Raw genomic sequence first — 24,538 nt, 5'->3', positions numbered from 1 at the left:
ATTATTCAAGAAAATAATGGTATCCACTGAACAAGGTTATGTAGAAGTCTATTTGAGTTTTAAGTTCACAATAAATAGTTACAATTAAATAATCACAACGGGTACATTTTCATCACATTACTAAATAGTAAATATCAGTATAAATAAATACATATTTTTTTCAAATTTTGTATTATAAACTCGTGTAGTTTAATAACACATTATTAAGTTACCTATAAGAACATTAAAATATAATATAATATTAAAATTATTAATAATTACTAAAATCATCCATCGTCATTAATGTATTAACCTAACCCAATCTATAGTTTGACATGTAATTGGTTCCTCAAGTCGCAAAACTCGAGGTTCTACGGAACACTCGTAACCCTGCCAGTTATGAGGATGTCGGCGCACCATTTGTTTTCTCTCTCTGGCCCACGTACGTGTATCTATTTTACATTGTAATGCATTATGCAATGAAATACACTGACATCATTTTCAATGTAGAGCGGGAATGCAAGATTTTTTTATCATAAAGTACTAATTGATTTTCGTTGTTTTTATTCCGACTATTGTTAGTGGTATTAGGCTGTTAAGGACTTAGAGACGTAAAAAATCATTCTTTTATTACCATTCGTTGTAACAGATATAATAATAATAATAATAATGAGAAAAAAAAACAATATTATAGTACAATGATTGTAAAACGTATAAGTGATCGGAACAACAAATTATGATACTAGGTATGTATTTAAATGACCGTCAGAATAGTAAATACCTAGTACCTAGTACCTACAATAGTTATTGATAACTCAAAATAATGATATAATAATATGATAGTTAGCATATATATTTTAATTAAATAAAATAGATAGTTAATTATCGGTTTTAATTTTTGCTCAATGTATTCTCATGTTTGCATAATTATTTAGTTCCTAATAAATTATTTCTCCTAATTTCTAAACTAGGAATATTAAAATTTCCCATAAATATTATAGTTTATAATGTTTGGGGACAATAATTATGCAATATTGCCGAAAACGAACAATAATTATAGGCCATGGGCTCAGTTAACGAAATACTTCGTTAGTTCGTTGTGCATCTTATCGGTTATCGGTTATCACACATCAACCAACCCATATATTTAAATTTTCTAATTTTTGTTCTATACTCCATCACCTTTATTTTTTTTCACTTGTCAAAAATGTTATCAAGTATAGAAAATGATAAAATAAATATGTGATGTAAATTTTAACTATCAACAGTTATTTGTTTTTTAGTAACAACAAAATAAGATTAAATGTTGTAAAAATTTGAACTTTGAGAACTCATAAAAATTTAATTTGACTTTCCTGTAGACATTTTGTTCTTTGGTAAAGATAGACAAAGTTATGAGGGATTATGCATTAAATTTTCCCATAGATATAAAAAGAAATTTTTTTATGAATTTCTAACTCAAAATAATTTGCAAAGTCGTGTGGTATATAAAAATGTTAATATAAACATTCAGTGAAAATTTCATGTATCCACATTAATTTTTCTTACTCTTACACAAAAAACCAAAATCGATTTTGCTTAAGAATTCCCATTTTTCCTTGATTTTTTCCCCACGCCTTTGAAAATTGTTGGAATTTGAAAATTTGGCCCTCCTTCCCACTTTAGATAAAAATCGAAGCATAGATCTCGTACATAGACAAAAAAAAATTAACATATAAAAATAAATATAAATTAAATATAACTATGTGTATAAACTTTCATGTAAAAAACACACTTCATTGTAAAATCAGTACCTATATTCTCATCGCTCCTCTCAAAATCTATAATAATAATACTATACATTATATTATAAAATTAACAAAATAACAAAATAATATTGTTGAAAATCATAAACAAAGAAATTCAAAATAATCCTGTCCAATCTATATTATTTACGATTACTGGTGGATATAATATAGTATATATATATTATATGTTTATACCGGTCTCATCAATTTTCATACCTAGCGTTTAAGTCTGATGATTACAACTATTGAGTACGAAAATGTTCTCCTCGATGTTGACTTAGTAAATAATATTTGATTCTACTCTACAATTTCCAATTTCAAATTGCTTTGTGTGACAAAATATTAATATTATATTATATAAATATGGCATCAATATATAGAACTGTATAAGTCATCATATTCTCACTATTTAAAAAAATGACTATTTATTTAATTTTGTAAAAAAGCAATCATTATGTACCTAATTAAGTAATAATGTTTTATTTTTTAACGAATTTTAAATTGTGTTTAATTGTTTATTTCTGTCATGATATAATATGTATAATTATGTCGCATGATACCTCTACATTTTGTTAAATAATTTATAAGTTTAGGTATATTGCAATTTTTTCGGTAGGTGCAAAAAGTACAAAGGAAAAAAAACTTAGAAAAAAAAATTAAATATAAATGTGAACTCATTGTACATAACATACAGTGTCACAGTGATATAAGTTATAATCAGTCAAAAACCGTCAGGTATTTAAGTTTAACATCTTATGTATGTATATACTACATTTATACAAAAATTACACATGATAATACACATAATTTATTATTTATTCTTTTCCTTATGATATATTGTATTTTGTTATAGGCACACTCCATACGGTAAGGAGTGTATATGACATGTGTTCACATTTATACTTAATTTTTTTTTTTTTAGTGTTTTTTTTCCTTGATGTGTTTATTTTTGAATTGTGGAAGAAAACGTTCGACGACTTTATAGTTAAAAAAAATTCCATTTACTATTGTGGTTAATTGGCGTGTACCTATACTACCCATACGTTAACTGTCGAGTTAGAAAATTGCCATGTTACTCAAATGCAAGACGGAGTCAACAAATGCGGGTGTAGCGTCATATTAAGAGGACGTGATACCCGCATGTGTTGTCTCCGTCTTACAAGTGCGTACCATAGCAAATTTTACGCTCAGCAGAACACGCGTAGCTCCGTTAGTTTAAAAATTAGTGCGAATTGACCTCTTATAAAATCTAAAGGTAAGATTATTGTCTAGTCAACCTCATAGGTTTTTTATTATATTTTAATTTTAACCTAACGCGAGTTATGAGTATTTTAAAATGTATAAAAAATTTACAATTTTAAAATACTCATAACTCGCGTTAAAATTAAAATATAATAAAAAACCTATGAGGTTGACTAGACAATAGTCAATAATCTTACCTTTAGATTTTATAAGAGGTCAATTCGCACTAATTTTTAAACTAACGGAGCTACACGTGTTCTGCTGAGCGTAAAATTTGCTATGTTACGCACTTGTAAGACGGAGACAACACATGCGGGTATCACGTCCTCCTAAGAGGCATACACGTGACTATAAGCACGAATGTCTTGTCTATAATATTAAAATATAAAAAAAACCTATATCATCGAATAAATAATTGAATAATATTCTTACTTCTGGATTTGAAAGTTGGTAAATTCACTCTAAAATTAAACATAACAGAATTAAATGAATTATCCAGAACGCACAATTCGCTATTTTATGCGTTGGTAAAACTGCAGACGGCGCGAAGCGTGAGGGTATGGCGTCTTCTTGATACCATAATAATTATTGTCATTGTCGTGTATCCGTCGAGACACATTAAATTCCTCTATATAGTATCCGATATCGTACAATAATAGTATTATAATATCTGTCGTAGAATGTCCATTAAGACCACCATAGAAATGCCTTCAAAATTTGAAAAAACGACATTATCCACAGTTCGACAGAACAAGACGAGCACACACACACACGCACATCATACAAACATACATATATTGTTATAAATTATAATACACTGCAAACTCCAATTATTGGACATACTGTTTTCCATAAAAAAAAAAAAACGTTTTGAAACTCGTACGGGTCTTTTTTTATTATTCTTGTACAGCGATCGTATTTTCCTAACGCGAGTACGTCTGACCATATATTACATAGAGGTACCGATCCGTTATCCGTAAAGGTCCTCTACGTGACAAAATAACAATGTTTACAATATAAAACGACCATTGACGTGAATAAGACGTACGTATGAAGATACCTATTTTATATTTGAACAATATTGTTACCCACGTTATTTCACGGCCCGAATTTCATCATTAAACGTATTATAAAAGGACAAATAAGGTTGCTCGTCGGACAAAGTAGGGTCCACTTCACAGTAATCGTGCTAGTATGTACACATCGCACCCCGGGAGGCATACGACGAAATTTTCTTGGACCCACCGTACACACCATATATAGTCGATTGTGTTGTGTTCGTAAAGCCAAAGAAAAAAAAGGACACCCGACAGTATAAACGCAGAGTTTAAAAGCACATAATAGTATTGTATCGTTTTAATTCTACTGTGGTAGGATACTGTGGCCTTACATTACAGTGAAAAATATAATGTACTTCATACGAGCTCACAAATATTTAAAGTCGAATACGTCGAAGTACGTATACGTACTCTACCCATTCTAGAAATAACTGCATTCGTTCTAAACCACTAAAAAACTACGTAAAAAAATGTGAACTGTAATTAAATCACACTCAATAGTGAATCTAAAGTAAAACAGCGAGATATTATACAACAATAATTATTACTGTAAATTATACATGAGGCAAATATTTTATTGTAAAACGATTTCGTGAGAATTCAAATTTATTAGTAACGTAGTTGATTCATTTGTATTAAGTTTTAATGATGGTTATTTTACCGGAAATAAAACTCTCTTCAAGAACATTATTTTCTGTTCAGAAGAGGTATCAATTAAAACACGTAGGTATTCGATTGATTAGGTGAGCAAAGTACATCATAAGGAATCCGGAACGTTTCGCCCCCTCAACAATTTATAATATGTGTGCTTGTCAGGTACTCCGTAAACTCAAAACCTGCGGCGGCGGATTTTTGGTTGAAATTGTAGTTTGAAATCACATAAAAGAGTCTATTACAAAACTTATCTGTGAATCGTTACACACCCTTTCAGAACATCTTTTCCTTATAATTTACGGGGCCCGGAATAAAAATATATATGTGTGGTGGTTTCCCCAACTCTGTAGGCATTTTCCGATGAAACGGCTGTTAAATTGTTTACTTTAACAATTAAAACCAAGGATATTGAACGTAAATAATATTCTTTATTTGCTTTCATTGTCCTTTTTTTCAATTGTAATTGTGTGTCGATGACCATATAGTTGTTAAGTGTAGGGCTACACTCAAACCCTTTTGTGCTACACATGAAGCCTGTTAAGACTTGTTGATGGTTTTGGCGTTTAATGGGCTGTTTGTATGGTAGGTATGATAGTGCGCGGTGGTGGGATCATTAGTAACGAGCGTTGGCGCCTTGATGGCGGTGGTGACAATGACCCATCGCGGCCACAGGCTTTATGTTCAGTGGTGGTTCGTAGGTTTTTTTTGAAGTAGTACACTTCCAAACAAATACAACCAATATTTAACATATAATAAAATAGATTGTATTGAAAAATTGTTTAAGAACATTATCAGCCGATTATCGGAATATAATAAACGCGTGAGATTAAAAATAAATCATAATGTCGAAGCGCGACTGCAACGTCGAACATAATACATTGAAAACAATAAAATTAATTGGTTCCGACGTTAAGTGGATAGGAACAAATGTGCAAAGCGATTATAACAAGGGTCGCGTGTTTTGACTTTTTTAAATTTTTGCTCTGTACAAATGTGCCCAACGTTTGTGTGCATTACTATTGTACCTACATACTGATACCCTTCCGGCGGAGACAACCACCGTTTCTTTTGTTCTGAATTTCTATACTTCTACTTTGATATTTTGGAACATAATCTAAAATATTAAAATTACGGGTACTTAGTTGTTTTATTTTGGTTATTGTTTTCAATTTTTCAATTTTTATTGAGTTTGGGTAAGCAGTGCACGTACACGTGTGCTGCAACATGATTACACAATTTTTCCTTTTTCGACCCAACTACTTACACCACTATTGCGCCCCGATCAATTTTTACCTGTTAAAATCACAACACAATTATTCGCCAAATTATATGTGTATATATATGTGTACACTTACTGTGTATAATAACTTGTATGATAAATATCAATGCTTACTCGTTGAATTTGGTATAATATATCGACAAACAACGATAATTTTCATAATATTTTGTCCCATTACTAAAAATTAACAAAATATTTAATATTTTTACAATAGGCTTGAAAATGTAAAGTGCAAGGTTAATCATAGATAGGTAGAAGGAAAAAACAAAACCATTAAAAAGTGTATTAGAACAATATGAGATTATGAATGGAGCGATTGATGTATAACTTTCCAATAACGTGTGTTTTTTGTGTCTGACATAACCTGTAGGAAAAGTTAAAATGCTTCGATTTTCAACTTTGATTGTAGATATGACTAACAAATAAATATTTCAATAATAATATTAATATTTTAACTAATTTTTGTATTTTTGGTATAAAAAAAATCTTAAAATTGTTAAGCTCTAAAGTATCAGCAAGATGTAAATCTAACCTAACCTCCACTGAAGTCGACGATCAGAGCTCTCTTTTAAACAAGAGAAAGTTCCTCCAGACACAAGCAAAACACATTCATCATTGCAAAATCAATACATTCGTCGCAACGATCAAAAATCTAAAATTAAGTGGAAATTACCAAAATATAAAGGTGTTAAATAATAACTTTTAAATTGAATTAGTACACCTAATCGTGATTAATCGTGACTAGTGATAATTTAAAAAAAACCATATTATTGTGTTTATGAATATTGTGATAATATGACATTTAGTGTATAGTTGGGGTCATTCCTACCTATTAGTTGGGTTCAAGTACTTGGGATTAGAGACCCAGGTACTACATTAGTTAGGTAATGGATTTTTTTCAGGAGGGAATCGTAAGTTCCTACACGATAGCAGCAGGTAAAAATTAACTTATAGATACGTTTTTTCCTACACATCAGATGTGTAAGTTATTACAAAGTAAAAAAAAGTTGTGTATGCGAATTCATACACAGCGTTTTCATACATTTTACAATTCAATAGACTTATAAAATTCCATATTTTATAGAATATTATTATAAGTTAAAAATATCGAATGCTTAGAATTTTACAAATTATGATGTATACAAAATATAGGTACAACTAAAAAACCAAAAAATATACTAACTTCTATTTTCTACTAAAATATTAAGACTAGATTATCGAATTTTACTTCTCGGAGCAATTAATATCTACAGGCCGATGAAACACATAATTTGACAGACAAAAAGGTCAAGTTACAGGTAGCTGGAAACCTATGGGCCACCGTGCCGTACAATCTATCTATGCATGTATAAAAGAAAGTCATGTTAGTTACACTATTTATAACTCAAGAACGTCTAAATAAATTTGGATAAAAAGTATAATATATCAGCCTCTTTGTTTTTAATGGAAAAAAAAATACTGTTAAATCGAACTTTTATTGAAAAATATTGTTGTTTTTTTATCATCTTTAATCATGTCGTCATATATTTATCTTATACCCTTTCTTGTGACTTGGGTTTGATAGTTTTCATCGATTTTGTTTATATTAGCACAGGTTTACGTATTTTGTATTAAACCTTAGCGTTAAAGGAGCACACAACACAAAAAATAAGTTTTTTTTATTTGAAAGAATGTTCAATTCTAAGGATAATGGTAAAGGTTTTATGTTTCTACTCACATTACTCAATAAGTTATGAGCAATTGAAAAAAGACGTGTGACGTCACTGTGCCGGAGTCATCGTAATTGACTATCTTATACGTGTAAAAGTTCCTCGCTTCACACAACGATTTATCAACCTAAACATTTTATTTTTGCAATTTAATTTGCATGTTAATATGTGGTTTTATGTGTTTAAGACGATGCAAGTATCAGAATCGCAATACGATGTTTAGTTTTTTAAATATTAAAAATCTTAAAACAGACATTTTGGTTAAACCGCACGTCTTGGCGAGTGTCGCGTGGGGTTCGAACAACGGGTCCGCCGTTTAACCAAAATGTCTGTTTTAAGATTTTTAATACTTAAAAAACTAAACTTCATATTGAAATTCTGATTCTTGCATCATCTTAAACACATAAAACCACACATTTATACGTCAATTAAATTTAAAAAAAAGAAAATATTTAGGTTGATAAATCGTTGTGTGAAGCAAGGAACTTTTACACGTATAAGATAGGCAATTACGATGACTCCGGCCCGCGGCCCAGTGACGTCACGCGGCTATTCTACATCTCTTAATATCTCTTAAAGTAATATTTTTTTTTACATCGTATTTTCACAAAATCATTTCATATAACCATAACTACAATAATTTAACATTTAAAAAAAATTTAAAGAATTTTTTTATTTGTGTTGTGTGCTCCTTTAATAATAATGGTAACGAAATAACAGACCGGGAGAATGGCCGAGAACATCGATCACAAAAGTCCATCGTTCATCACAGATACACCACAACACAAAAATATTCTGCTTATAATATAAACCCCTCAAGTCATAATCACTCATATAAATTTTTTGAATGATGACTACATTTATACTCAACGATCACTTACTCGGGAGATCAATAAGCACCAAGAAGCTACTTTTGTAGACCACGCAAAGCATCAACTTTCATTTCTTTTACATACAAAACTCATATCATTTAAATATCATTATTTACTGAAATGAATATTTTAAAATATGGGGATATATTTTATTTTACATTGTAATGTGTAGTATCATACATAAACATAAAAATTATTAACAATAAAAATACTAACTAGGTTAAGTAAACATGTATGTAACGATATATAGTATTACGTCTAAGTTCTAGAAGATGTAACAAAACAAAAACTAGGTTCAGCGATGATAACATATTGGTCAAAGTACCTTCTAGACAAATGTGGTGGTGGTGGGGGGGGGGAGCAGTGGTAGTGGTAGTGATTGTGGGCCTCGATTACCACCAGATACTGGTGTATATGAAATGTGTTAAAATAATATTATTTCTTTCTTTAATTATGTACGTCTAAGTGATCGGCGTATATGACGCGTCCTTAAGTTTTTCGTCATATCGTATTCATATATTATTATCATTGTTGGGTATATTATGAACAATAAAATATGTTGGTGGTTATTTTTTGTTATGACTTATGGACTACGTTAATCCAACGAATGATTTTTCGAATTTCGATAAAATAGAAAAAATATCATATTAATTACTAAAAATAATGATTTCAGACATTTTTTGACAACATTAAAAACATATTAACCGTAGAAACTAAAAATATTCTACTTATGTTATTGTAACTTAATCACTCAATAACATTATAGGTTTACTGCACAATAACGCTGAACATACATTTTCTAATGTTAGGAGTAGAAAAACGAAAATTTAAAATATGCATGATTTTCAATTAAAAAATGATCGGTGACAAAAAATTGAGAATCAATTAGTTGTGACGTAACAATACAAAAAAACAATTTATACAGATATTAAAAAAATGAATTCTCTATAGTATATATTGAGTACAACGCAGCCGGTTATTGTTGTATGTACCATGCCATGTACATCACGTAAAGCTGTACCGCAAAACTCGTTTGGTATTGACTTTAGGTCGACTAAAAGTTCGACAGTATCATAGTGTATAACCTAAGCCCTTATTGTAATTTTTTCTGGCCCCCGGGTGAAATACTAAAATGTATATAGTCGAGTCGCGATAACCTAAACCTCCATAACTCGCAAAACTTGACAACTCGAATTTTTTTTTATTCCCATATCAATTCTCATAACACTCAATGTATTATGAATCTTGATAACTGCAATCTAAAATTGTGATAAAAAGCTTAGTAAAAGTTTATTAAATCTGTTTTTATCAATTTTTTATAACTTTTACAAATAACTCGAAGTTTTGATTTAATTTTGATAAATTCGAGTTAGGTACCTCGAATAATACATATCTCGAAGTGTATTATTCTCACCCTTCAACTTCGAGTTATCGCGACTGGACTGTAATTTGTATATTATAGTATATATATGTATATTATATTTATATACATCACTTTTTAATTAGGTAGTTAGCGCATATTATTTTGTAGTTGACTCGTTAAAAGTAACTTTGTTGAAAATCATAAACTAAGAAATTCAAAATAATCCCGTCCAATCTAAATTATTTACAAACACTGTTGTGCCTACAATATACAACTACATATCCATCAATGCTCGTACCGATCTCATCAATCTTCATATCCAGCGTTAAAATCGGAAGATTACAACTATATTTAAAACGAAAACGTTCTATTCAATGTTGACACAGTAAATGATATTTTATTTTAATCTACTATTTCAAATTTCAAATTGCTTTGTTCGAGTGACAATCTATTTATTATATTAAATATTAGGTTATTAAATCTGGCATCAATACATATCAATCATCATATTCTTATTATATATCGTATATACAATATCGTCAGTACCGCCTTCCGTAGAACCTCGAGCTTTGCGACTTGAGGAACCAATTATTTGTCAAACAATAGATTGGGTTTGGTTAATACATTAATGATGAATTAGATGGATGATTTTAGTAATTATTAATAATTTTAATGTTATATTATATTTTAATGTTCTTATAACTTAATAATGTGTTATTAAACTACACGAGTTTATAATACAAAATTTGAAAAAGATATGTATTCCTTTATACTGATATTTACTATTTAGTAATGTGATGAAAATGTACCTGTTGTGATTATTTAATTGTATTAACTATTTATTGTGAACTTGAAACTCAACAAGACTTCTACATAACCTTGTTCAGTGGATACCATTATTTTCTTGAAGAATATTAAAAATTTTAAAAATAATTGTAAAATAGCATTTTAAAATACCGTATTATTGAAAAAATCTATTTATTCATTTCAATTAACATCGACATTGATGCATTTTTTTAATAGAAAAAATCAATAAGGAGTTTTCGGTACTTATTTTATTTAAACATAATATCTTGTTGTCCCTATACATAGTTACGATGCAGATGACGACAACTAACATAGGTTAGATAAGAAATAAAATATTTTGTGTATTGTATACGTATATCTATCGAAATAATTCGGATACTGATACAACTACTCATACATTTGTTTGTTAATTTTAGGTTTAATGTACCTGTACATTTTTAATTCATAAACAAAAAAAAAACCACTTAATTTTTGACATGAAATATTTACCCTTTTCTACTAATATTTTTTTTCTGAATTAAAATGAATAATAGGAATATTGGGTGCAAAATATTCAAAAAAATGATTGAAGTATCTATGTCTAATTATATTTGAAAACAAATTATTCATAAATAGTTACAAAAAATTTAATAATATAAACAATAGGTATACAATTTATGAACGACACGGGTAAATAGGTGTCGAATTACACTTCTTGACATATAGGGCATTACTCGTACAGCTACAACACTTTTAACTGGTGTATGAAAGAAAGAAAACTCCACTATAATGCCGGGCTGATTTAAATGCTTTAGGCGGGTTTGAAGCTCAAACTTCACAACCGAGTGGCTAGAATTTCGGTTAAACCGGAATTCGTTTTCCGTAACATATTTGACGAACTCCGGATCCCCGAAGTGCCCATAAATGTTTAGTAAGTCATCTTCCCATGGGCATCCTTTGTCTCTGCAATACTTAATGCACTCCACTTTTCCTCCCATCATTGCCATGGTAGATGTGTATTTATTCCACGGACAACCATTTTGTCGTGCGTAAGTCAAACACTCGATTTGTCCATATTTCGCAGCTTGGGTACAAGTGTCCATGTCCCAGGGGCAACCGTTATTGTGTAAGTACATAAGTCAGTCCAAATGACCCCTTTCCGCGGCTACCATGCTCGTGTACTCGTTCAAAGTACTGCCGTTCACGTGTGCGTATGCTAGGCATTCCAAGTGGCCCGATTTCGCGGCCTTGTAGCTCGCCGACTCATAATCTTCGGTCGAAGTAGACCACGGGACACCGATTGCGCGAGCGAACTTCATACAATCGATGTGTCCGAGGCTCGCAGCCGTTTCACACAGGTTGTCGATTATGTAGTCGTCGCCGAACTGCGATTTTGCGATGGGCTGCACTTTGGCGAACATGGATCGCCGGTCTTCAAGTGGCCGAAAGCGCTCGACGTCCGAATTCAGTTCCATAACTCTGAGGAGCGATTTGCAACAAATTTGTAAGTCAACGGGTAAAGTCGGCAGCTTGTCGTACATTTTCTGCTGAGTATCATTGCATGCGTTGTAGGCCAACTTCAGTAGACTGCAGGGTAAATTGAACTCGTTCGCAGCCATTGCGGTAGTGCTTTTTAATAAATTGACGGTGAATTGACAGGTATGTTAACCTTACTGTAAACATAAAAGCCAAAATATTAATCCATATCGACGGGATAGACATATAATACTCTTATATACTCCGTGCCATATATGACGACCAGAGAAGTGAAAACTCAAATAGTTGGGGCGTAAAAAACAAAACACAAAAAAGTATGCCTATAATGGCTGCAAGATGACTGTGATTTAAATTTTCAACCGGCGGATTATATGAACATATAAAATATTGCGATTTAAAAAATGCTTACAACCTTTTTCAAGTGTAAGATGAGTCACGGGCCACTAACCTCGCGTCGTGGGAAGCCGGCTTTGTATTAAATATTTTATTAATTGTATAAATTGTTCTTAAGTTTGTTGTGCTTAGCGAAATCGATAATAATATTGATTTTAACAGTGTAGGGCCAAATTATCTTAGTTTAATAAAAATAAAAGTGGCGGCTGGAAAGTATGATAGAAACCTAACCTAACGGGCGAGCTCACACACCCGCTAAATGAATGTTTACGTACTGTATGCACATGAAACAATATTTTATATTTAAAAAAGTTAGAGTTAGGGTATATTTTATTTTATTTTTTCGATTTTATAATTTCTATTTATTTTTATTATCTAATTGACTATAACTATTACTAATACTATTTACCACCGTATTTTAAGCAGTTTGCGTGTGTGTGTGTGTGTGCGTGTGTGTGTGTGTGTGTGTATGTGTATGTGTGTGTGTGCGCGCGTGTGCACGTGGTGTGTGTGTGTGTGTGTGTGTGTGCGCACGCGCGTAGTGTGTGTGTGTGTGTATGTTAATTTTTATAGCATTATTAGATTCATTGATAACATATATTTATAGGCTGTGAATATTGTTATTATTTTTCATTATTATTATAGGCAGCACCTTCTTATAGACTACATTGGTTGTTCTTCCGTTTGACGCAAGAATTACTAAGCTTGTAGGTGAACTAACTCTGGAGCATGCCGCATAAAATTGCCCATGTGTAAAGCAGTCATCACTCAAGTCAATCCCTAATATCTTCAACGACTGCCCGTATAGTCATTCGCTGAGCATGGGCCAAGGCTCGTTTTGGAAAATAACATTAACGGGTTCATACGTTATTTTTGAGTCATTGTGCAAAACCCATCATTTTAGAAAAAAAACTAACTTACTCCTAACTGTTTCTTTTATTCTAACAAAATAAAATATTTTAATATTATTATGTACTTACGGATAATAATTATTATGATTTTCTGAATGATGATTTGAATGTACCTGGCGTCACGGACGGTCACGTGCTGAACAACTACTGAACTGCAGCCTGTAGAGCGCAGCCGTGTAGTCATAGCAGAGATCTTTTTTGGCCTCCCCCACCATAAATTCGATGTGTCTGGCCATTGCGGGTTTTCTCTATAATGTTGTATATTATGATATCACAGCGTACATTTGGTCCAAATCCCAGCTTACTATGATTTTAAAATGCGTATTTTAAATTGGCCTGACGGTCTGTATAACAATATGACAATTTCTTCCACATAAAAAATAAAATATTATTTAATTATTTCTCGGAAACAAAAATACTCATGTAGAAGTCTATTCTTTAACTTACACAAAATTAATTAGTTAATAATTTATATAGAATAGCGGAAACATTTTCCCACAATATTTATAGTTGTTTATCAAAAAATGTAAACATTATGTAGGATAATCGTCGTATAGTCGTATATAACCATAGTGGTGAGGAGCAGGGACGGATCCATTGGATGGAAGGTGCCTAGACCTTCCCAAATACATTATTATCCAAATTCTACAGCTCCTGATATCGCTATATTTCAAATTAACGGATCGGGAGAATGGCCGAGAACATCGATCACAAAAGTCCATCGTTCATCACAGATACACCACAACACAAAAATATTCTGCTTATAATATAAACCCCTCAAGTCATAATCACTCATATAAATTTTTTGAATGATGACTACATTTATATTCAACGATCACTTACTCGGGAGATCAATAAGCACCAAGAAGCTACTTTTGTAGACCACGCAAAGCATCAACTTTCATTTCTTTTACATACAAAACTCATATCATTTAAATATCATTATTTACTGAAATGAATATTTTAAAATATGGGGATATATTTTATTTTACATTGTAATGTGTAGTATCATACATAAACATAAAAATTATTTACAATAAAAATACTAACTAGGTTAAGTAAACATGTATGTAACGATATATAGTATTACGCCTAAGTTCTAGAAGATGTAACAAAACAAAAACTAGGTTCAGCGATGATAACATATTGGTCAAAGTACCTTCTAGACAAATGTGGTGGTGGTGGGGGGGAGCAGTGGTAGTGGTAGTGATTGTGGGCCTCGATTACCACCAGATACTGGTGTATATGAAATGTGTTAAAATAATATTATTTGTTTATTTAATTGTGTACGTCTAAGTGATCGGCGTATATGAAGCGTCCTTAAGTTTTTCGTCATATCGTATTCATATATTACTATCATTGTTGGGTATATTAAGAACAATAAATTATGTAGGTGGGTATTTTTTGTTATGACTTATGGACTACGTTAATCCAACGAATGATTTTTCGAATTTCGATAAAATAGAAAAAATATCATATTAATTACTAAAAATAATGATTTCAGACATTTTTTGACAACATTGAAAACATATTAAATGTAGAAACTAAAAACATTCTACTTATGTTATTGTAACTTAATCACTCAATAACATTATAGCTTACTGCACAATAACGCTGAACATACATTTTCTAATGTTAGGAGTAGAAAAACGAAAATTTAAAATATGCATGATTTTCAATTAAAAAATGATCGGTGACAAAAAATTGAGAATCAATTAGTTGTGACGTAACAATACAAAAAAACAATTTATACAGATATTAAAAAAATGAATTCTCAATAGTATATATTAAGTGCAACACAGCCGGTTGTTGTAGGTACCATGCCATGTACATCACCCAAAGCTGTACCACAAAACTCGTTTGGTATCGACTTTAGGTCGACTAAAAGTTCGACAATATCATAGTGTATAACCTAAGCAATTATTGTAATTTTTTCTGGCCCTCGAGTAAAATACTTAAATATATATGTTACGGGCAAAAGTCGAAATCGGGCAAACCTCAGAAATGCCCGGGCAAAACGCGAACTGCCCACAATCCTTGGGCAAAATGTCATATTTCGGCTTTTGACCGGGCAAACCTAGTTATGACCAACCTAATTTGGGCAAAACCATATACTGACTTTTATTGTAATGGCAAAACCATAGTGTCTTATATACGTTCGGTAATATTAAATATAAATAATTTTAAAATAAATACAGTAGACGCCGCTTATAAGACTCACTTTGGGACCAGCACAAAGTGAGTCTTATAACCGAATGAATCTTATAGGCGAAGTGGAAAAAAAAATTAATTACGTATTTATAAATTTTATTTTACTACATATTTTGCTTTGATTTTAATACTTTAACACATATTACATATTACATACTTTATTGTTGAATAAATTTAATAATCCTGATAAAAAGAAACTAAAATTATAATAGGTAAATAATACATATAAAAATATTATAAAAATTATACATTAATAAAAAATTATAAAGGTTAGGTATATACGTATGTGTATTTATGTACCCGTAATTACGATAACTGTGCAGCCGCCAGATAATCAGATACCTCACTATAATAACGATAATCGTTGCGATAAATGTGAACTTTTATCTGCTATAAAAATTATTATACGTTATAAGGTACCAACAGAAACTAGGAATAATCAACACGAATATTATTTAATTTTTCAATACCAATTTATTTCTAAATTATAACCAAAAAAGTTTATTTTCTACTATTTATTTTACGAAATGTGAGTCTTATAACCGAAGCGTTGAGTCTTATACCCGATTTTTTTTTAATGTATTTTGATACGTCCGGTCCGTTCCAGACGATTTTGAGTCTAATAAGCGACTGAACAAATATAATTGAATAAACTTAATTAATACATTTAAACCCCACTTGAGCCAAACCGTAGCGTTTATAATCCTGGTTAGCTCGCTCAACACTCCCCAGCTGGCTTTGCGAATGACGTGGCTTCTCGTGTAGAATTTTTAAACCATCCCTGTGACAAAAATCACTATTTATATTTAATATTATCGAACGTATATAAGACACTACGGTTTTGCCATTACGATAAAAGTCAGTATACGGTTTTGCCCAAATTAGGTTGGTCATAACTAGGTTTGCCTGGTCAAAAGCCGAAATATGACATTTCGCCCAAGGATTGTGGGCAGTTCGAGTTTTTCCCGGGCATTTCTGAGGTTTGCCCGATTTCGACTTTTGCCCGTAACATATATAGTCGAGTCCCGATAACTCGAACCTCCATAACTGTCAAAAACTTAACAACTCGAATTTTTTTTATTCCCATATCAATTCTTATAACACTCAATGTATTATGAATCTTGATAACTGCAATCTAAAATTGTGATAAAAAGCTTAGTAAAAGTTTATTAAATCTGTTATTCCTGGATAGTGGATATAATATTATAATGTTTTATTTTTTTGAGTACTGTATAATAAAGATTAAATGAGTAGATAGAAACTGATTATTAGAGCATGCAAAATATAATAAATATGTATTGGTTAGTATGTGTCTACCTGTTGTGTCTATCGTGTGTATTTTTATACGTCTTTAACATGTCACAAAAACGAAAATTAAATCATTTAACTATAGTTGTCAGCTGACAAAGTTCATGCGATACAATTGGTGGAGAAAGGTAACCGGAAAAAACAAGACATCGCGAATGAATTTAATTTTCCACCAAATACGCTGTCAATATATTTAAAAAATAAGGTGGATATTTAAATAAAAAAGTTGAGGACAATAAATCTGACAATAAAAGGTCGAAACCAGCTGAATATCCAAATGTAGAGGTATGTTTATTCAAATGGCGTACTCAATGTAGAGATAAAAATATACATATAAGTGGACCAACACTAAAAGAAAAAGCAGAATATTTCGATTTTGTCAATAAACAGCCGAAAATTACAAATTAATTTTCTACTGTACCTAATAAATGATACATATATACATACTTATAATACCATTGTATCTATTTTAGTTTTTGTATAACATTTATATACATATTATATTGATCTCAATTTTTTATAACTTTTACAAATAACTCGAAGTTTTGATTTAATTTTGATAAATTCGAGTTAGGTACCTCGAATAATACATATCTCGAAGTGTATTATTCTCACCCTTCAACTTCGAGTTATCGCGACTGGACTGTAATTTGTATATAGTATATATATGTATAATGTATATTATATTTATATACATCACTTTTTAATTAGGTAGTTAGCGCATATTATTTTGTAGTTGACTCGTTAAAAGTAACTTTGTTGAAAATCATAAACTAAGAAATTCAAAATAATCCCGTCCAATCTAAATTATTTACAAACACTGTTGTGCCTACAATATACAACTACATATCCATCAATGCTAGTACCGATCTCATCAATCTTCATATCCAGCGTTAAAATCGGAAGATTACAACTATATTTAAAACGAAAACGTTCTATTCAATGCTGACACAGTAAATGATATTTTATTTTAATCTACTATTTCAAATTTCAAATTGCTTTGTTCGAGTGACAATCTATTTATTATTTTAAATATTAGGTTATTAAATCTGGCATCAATACATATCAATCATCATATTCTTATTATATATCGTATTTACAATATCGTCAGTACTGCCTTCCGTAGAACCTCGAGCTTTGCGACTTGAGGAACCAATTATTTGTCAAACAATAGATTGGGTTTGATTAATACATTAATGATGAATTAGATGGATGATTTTAGTAATTATTAATAATTTTAATATTATATTATATTTTAATGTTCTTATAACTTAATAATGTGTTATTAAACTACACGAGTTTATAATACAAAATTTGAAAAAGATATGTATTCATTTATACTGATATTTACTATTTAGTAATGTGATGAAAATGTACCTGTTGTGATTATTTAATTGTATTAACTATTTATTGTGAACTTGAAACTCAACTAGACTTCTACATAACCTTGTTCAGTGGATACCATTATTTTCTTGAAGAATATTAAAAATTTTAAAAATAATTGTATAATAGCATTTTAAAATACCGTATTATTGAAATATATTATATTTTTACAAATTTTAAACTGAACGAAAGTGGAACCTTTAATTAATTACATTTGTATAATATTAATTTATTGCTTCTCAAAGATTATAGTCGCATTAAAATTAAAAATTATTGAACTAAGAATTTATATTCCTTACCTAATTACTACTTACATTAGTATTCTGTTGTCTTTATATGAAAATTACTGTACAATTTATAGAAGATATTTTTTGACTTGAGCCAAAATTGTTTGTTCCTTATTTCTTTATAGCAAAACCTTCAGTACGAATTTCTGAATTACAGTAATTACTTACCTCGCACGGAATAAAATTTCAAATATTTAAATACTCATACATATTATTATGTATTATAAAGCTTTAGTCCAACAGTTTTACACCATTAAATTTTTTTTTTTTTTTTTGGGGGGGGGGGAGCTGACGAAAATATGTTCGTATATTATACATCTAACAGTCGGACATGCTGAGTACTAACAATAATAATATGTCCTGTCGCCGAAATACATCGCTAAGTACATTAACAAAGACAAACAAAACACTGTATTTTATGTATATTTCATTTAATTGTTGGTGGACTGCAGGTTAGCCGAGCAAATTCTAAGAGTGTGTGAGTGGTGAGTGTGTACGTGTAACTTGAACTTATGGTTTACAAACGTAAGTAACTCGAAAAAATAAATAGTAATAGTCTTGTACAGTTGTACGTATTTTCTATAAATAATTTATTAAGTAAAAAATAATGATTTTACGGTCCCGTTGGTCCTACTACTAAAAAGGGTAAGATAAAATAATGATAATCAATTGCCTGCTATTGGGTACAATGAATTTATATATTAAGCAACAATAATAAATTAATAATATCTCACGAAATTAGTTGGCGCACAGCCGGCCAGCTGCTATACCAGCCTATACCAGGACCTAATTTTAGTTGTTTAATATTCAATCACAAAATAATCGTGTTCACAAAGGGAGTAAACTAAAAAAAGTATAATACTTTTGTTGCCGAACGTTACAGAAATTTTAAATTTATTTTTATATTTTTTCTAAAAAAATAAATGTCGATAAAAATTTTTACCAACAAAATCCTTGCCACTCATACATATGTGCCCCAATCAACCTTCCTCTCCCCTCAAAGTACCTGGCTAATAAGCTCAGGAGTTGAACATTAAATTCGAATGAAAAAAAAAAAATAATAATATCAATTTGAGTTGTTTTGTTGTAATTTAATGTTATATATATATATTATTCACGAGTACTTGAAACTTTAAAACTTTAAAGTATATTTTTATATTTTATGCCTACAAAGATATTTTAACATTCAATATTTTCGGAAAACATCAATTCAACTTACTATGTATTACCAATTGTAACATATATTACTTTATTAGGAATAATATCATACAATATACTTACCTTGTAGGTGATAATATATACTAGGCCGTCGGCTGATTCATTCAGAATCGTTTTTCGTATAGAATGGTCAGTGATAATATGATTTAATTTAATTTATCTAATATTTATTGGTGATCCACTCGACACCTTATTTAATATATACAGCAGAATGGTACTAACATTTTATTATCTATTTATTCATTTCAATTAACATCGACATTGATGCATTTTTTTTAATAGAAAAAATCAATAAGAAGTTTTCGGTACTTATCTTATTTAAACATAAAACCTTGTTGTCTCTATACATAGTTACGATACAGGTTACGACAACTAACATCGGTTAGATAAGAAATAAAATATTTTGTGTATTGTGTACGTATATCTATCGAAATAATTCGGATACTGATACAACTACTCATACATTTGTTTGTTAATGGTAGGTTTAATGTACCTGTACATTTTTAATTCATAAATAAATAAAAACCACTTAATTTTTAACATGAAATATTTACCCTTTTCTACTAATATGTTTTTTCTGAATTAAAATGAATAATAGGAATATTGGGTGCAAAATATTCAAAAAAATGATTGAAGTATCTATGTCTAATTATATTTGAAAACAAATTATTCATAAATAGGTACAAAAAATCTAATAATATAAACAATATGTATAAAAATTTTCAATAATACGGGTACGTCGGAGTCGAGTTCCTCTTCTCCTCGACATATCGAGCCTAACTCGTACAGCTGCAACACTTTTAACTGGTGTATGAAAGAAAGAAAACTCCGCTGTAATGCCGGGCTCATTTAAATGCTTTAGGCGGGTTTGAATCTCAAAGTTCGCAACCGAGTGGCTAGAATTTCGGTTAAACCGGAATTCGTTTTCCGTAACATATTTGACGAACTCCGGATCCCCGAAGTGCCCATAAATGTTTAGTAAGTCATCTTCCCATGGGCATCCGTTGTCTCTGCAATACATAATGCACTCCACATCTCCTCCCATCAAAGCCATGGTAGACGTGCATTTATTCCACGGACAACCATTTTGTCGTGCGTAAGTCAAACACTCGATTTGTCCATAGTTCGCAGCTTGGGTACAAGTGTGCATGTCCCAGGGGCAACCGTTATTGTGTAAGTACATAAGGCAGTCCAAATGACCCCCTTCCGCGGCTACCATGCTCGTGTACTCGTTCAAAGTACTGCCGTTCACGTGTGCGTATGCTAGGCATTCCAAGTGGCCCGATTTCGCGGCCTTGTTGCTCGCCGACTCATAATCTTCGGTCGAAGTAGACCACGGGACACCGATTGCGCGAGCGAACTTCATACAATCGATGTGTCCGAGGCTCGCAGCCGTTTCACACAGGTTGTCGATTATGTAGTCGTCGCCGAACTGCGATTTTGCGATGGGCTGCACTTTGGCGAACATGGATCGCCGGTCTTCAAGTGGCCGAAAGCGCTCGACGTCCGAATTCAGTTCCATAACTCTGAGGAGCGATTTGCAACAAATTTGTAAGTCAACGGGTAAAGTCGGCAGCTTGTCGTACATTTTCTGCTGAGTATCATTGCATGCGTTGTAGGCCAACTTCAGTAGACTGCAGGGTAAATTGAACTCGTTCGCAGCCATTGCGGTAGTGCTTTTTAATAAATTGACGGTGAATTGACAGGTATGTTAACCTTACTGTAAACATAAAAGCCAAAATATTAATCCATATCGACGGGATAGACATATAATACTCTTATATACTCCGGGCCATATATGTCGACCAGAGAAGTGAAAACTCAAATAGTTGGGGCGTAAAAAACAAAACACAAATGAGTATGCCTATAATGGCTGCAAGATGACTGTGATTTAAAATTTTCAACCGGCGGATTATATGAACATATAAAATATTGCGATTTAAAAAATGCTTACAACCTTTTTCAAGTGTAAGATGAGTCACGGGCCACTAACCTCGCGTCGTGGGAAGCCGGCTTTGTATTAAATATTTTATTAATTGTATAAATTGTTCTTAAGTTTGTTGTGCTTAGCGAAATCGATAATAATATTGATTTTAACAGTGTAGGGCCAAATTATCTTAGTTTAATAAAAATAAAAGTGGCGGCTGGAAAGTATGATAGAAACCTAACCTAACGGGCGAGCTCACACACCCGCTAAATGAATGTTTACGTACTGTATGCACATGAAACAATATTTTATATTTAAAAAAGTTAGAGTTAGGGTATATTTTATTTTATTTTTTCGATTTTATAATTTCTATTTATTTTTATTATCTAATTGACTATAACTATTACTAATACTATTTACCACCGTATTTTAAGCAGTTTGCGTGTGTGTGTGTGTGTGCGTGTGTGTGTGTGTGTGTGTATGTGTATGTGTGTGTGTGCGCGCGTGTGCACGTGGTGTGTGTGTGTGTGTGTGTGTGTGTGTGTGTGTGTGTGTGTGTGTTAATTTTTATAGCACTATTAGATTCATTGATAACATATATTTATAGGCTGTGAATATTGTTATTACTTTTCACTATTATTATAGGTAGCACCTCCTTATAGACTACATTGGTTGTTCTTCCGTTTGTGGCAAGAATTACTAAGCTTGTAGGTGAACTAACTCTGGAGCATGCCGCATAAAATTGCCCATGTGTAAAGCAGTCATCACTCTAGTCAATCCCTAATATCTTCAACGACTGCCCGTACAGTCGTTCGGTGAGCATGGGACAAGGCTTGTTTTGGAAAATAACGTTAACGGGTTCATACGTTATTTTTAAGTCATTGTAAAACTAACTTACTCCTAATTTTTTTTTTTATTCTAACAAAATAAAATATTTTAATATTATTATGTACTTACGGATAATAATTATTATGATTTTCTGAATGATGATTTGAATGTACCTGGCGTCACGGACGGTCACGTGCTGAACAACTACTGTACTGCAGCCTGTAGAGCGCAGCCGTGTAGTCATAGCAGAGATCTTTTTTGGCCTCCCCCACCATAAATTCGATGTGTCTGGCCATTGCGGGTTTTCTCTATAATGTTGTATATTATGATATCACAGCGTACATTTGGTCCAAATCCCAGCTTACTATGATTTTAAAATGCGTATTTTAAATTGGCCTGACGGTCTGTATAACAATATGACAATTTCTTCCACATAAAAAATAAAATATTATTTAATTATTTCTCGGAAACAAAAATACTCATGTAGAAGTTTATTCTTTAACTTACACAAAATTAATTAGTTAATAATTTATATAGAATAGCGGAAACATTTTCCCACAATATTTATAATTGTTTATCAAAAAATTAAAAATGTAAACATTATGTAGGATAATCGTCGTATAGTCATATATAACCATGGTGGTGAGGAGCAGGGACGGATCCAGGGGGGGGGCAAGGTGCCCAGACCTTCCCAAACACATTATTTCCCAAATTCTTTAATAATTCTACAGCTCCTGATATCGCTTTATTTCAAATTACACGAATGTTCTGATAATATATTATATTATTATATATGTAAGTATCATTGTGGATTGCACAAACTAAGTTAGTCCCCCCCCTCCCCATTGACACAGTTTATTTAAGCCATTAAAGATGTTAATATATTATTGATATTATATATTATAAAGTACCACGGTTTGGTTAGGTTAAAAAATAAGTGAAAAAAATATATCGGCGGTACGACCGTGTATATTATCACGAAACAGGAGATGCCTATTTTAACAGTGTAAATGTTGGGGTTTTTTTTTAAGCGGACCTAACTAATCTATCTACTGATCTACTTAAGCAATTAATACCTAAATAATTGGAAAAAATCAAACGAATTGTGCGGATGATCTTTTCACAAAAATTTTCGAAATCCTAATGTTAGGAATTAAGTAATTAAAGGAAACTTGCAAACATTTTAATGAGAGATTATAATTCAATCTGGAATCATGGCGGCCGCATCTCGCGTTTTCTCACCAACCGGTTCCCTCTCCATTTCGTGTACTCAATACAAATTTATTGCCATCTCACATTCGCGTATTTATTATTTATTTAATTTCGTTATCGACTATCGCTTATTAAATTAAATTATATTTTCTAAGTTATAATATAAGACAGTGTGTTATTACTTATTACCATGTTCGAAATTGTAAACATGCCAACTAAAGTACACAAACAAAGAATGCAAAATAAACATAGTGATAAAATAAATTAATAAAAAATAAGTATAGATATAAAAGGGTACCATCCACGGTATAAATAAAATATATATATATAAGAAACACTACCAAAAAACGATGTAGGTTGCGTGCCGCCCCAAAGGCACACCAGCAAAAACGGCGCTTACTCGCTGTTCATTTTTCTGAGGTGGGAGAAAAAAATGAATTGATCGGCCGTCGTCCTGTCTGCCGATCTCAAACCGTTTTTCTTTCAAGAACAGCTGACGGGCGATAGAAGGGGCCTAAGTGCTCGGGGTTCATTTTTATGTATACAACTTCAATACACTTTTGGCATTAGATAAAGGTATAGTAGTGCGAGAATACCTTAACCTTTAGTCTTTGCCACTGGAGGAAGGTGGTGA

At 31.4% G+C, this 24,538-nt stretch overlaps 1 protein-coding gene across 1 annotated transcript; it reads right to left on the bottom strand.

Annotated features, from left to right (window-relative positions):
- Positions 1-9,737: 9,737 nt before the first annotated feature.
- Positions 9,738-23,115, bottom strand: LOC111030334. The gene is given in 4 exon segments (XM_022309769.1): positions 9,738-9,839; positions 11,440-12,392; positions 20,670-21,657; positions 22,822-23,115. Coding segments are annotated over 3 exon segments (1,989 nt in total). The 5' UTR covers positions 21,604-21,657; positions 22,822-23,115.
- Between the last annotated feature and the right edge of the window lie 1,423 nt (positions 23,116-24,538).

Source organism: Myzus persicae, unplaced genomic scaffold (assembly GCF_001856785.1).
Source record: "Myzus persicae strain clone G006 unplaced genomic scaffold, MPER_G0061.0, whole genome shotgun sequence".
In the NCBI taxonomy this organism is placed as follows: domain Eukaryota; kingdom Metazoa; phylum Arthropoda; class Insecta; order Hemiptera; family Aphididae; genus Myzus; species Myzus persicae.
This window is presented reverse-complemented; position numbering and strand designations above follow the sequence as displayed.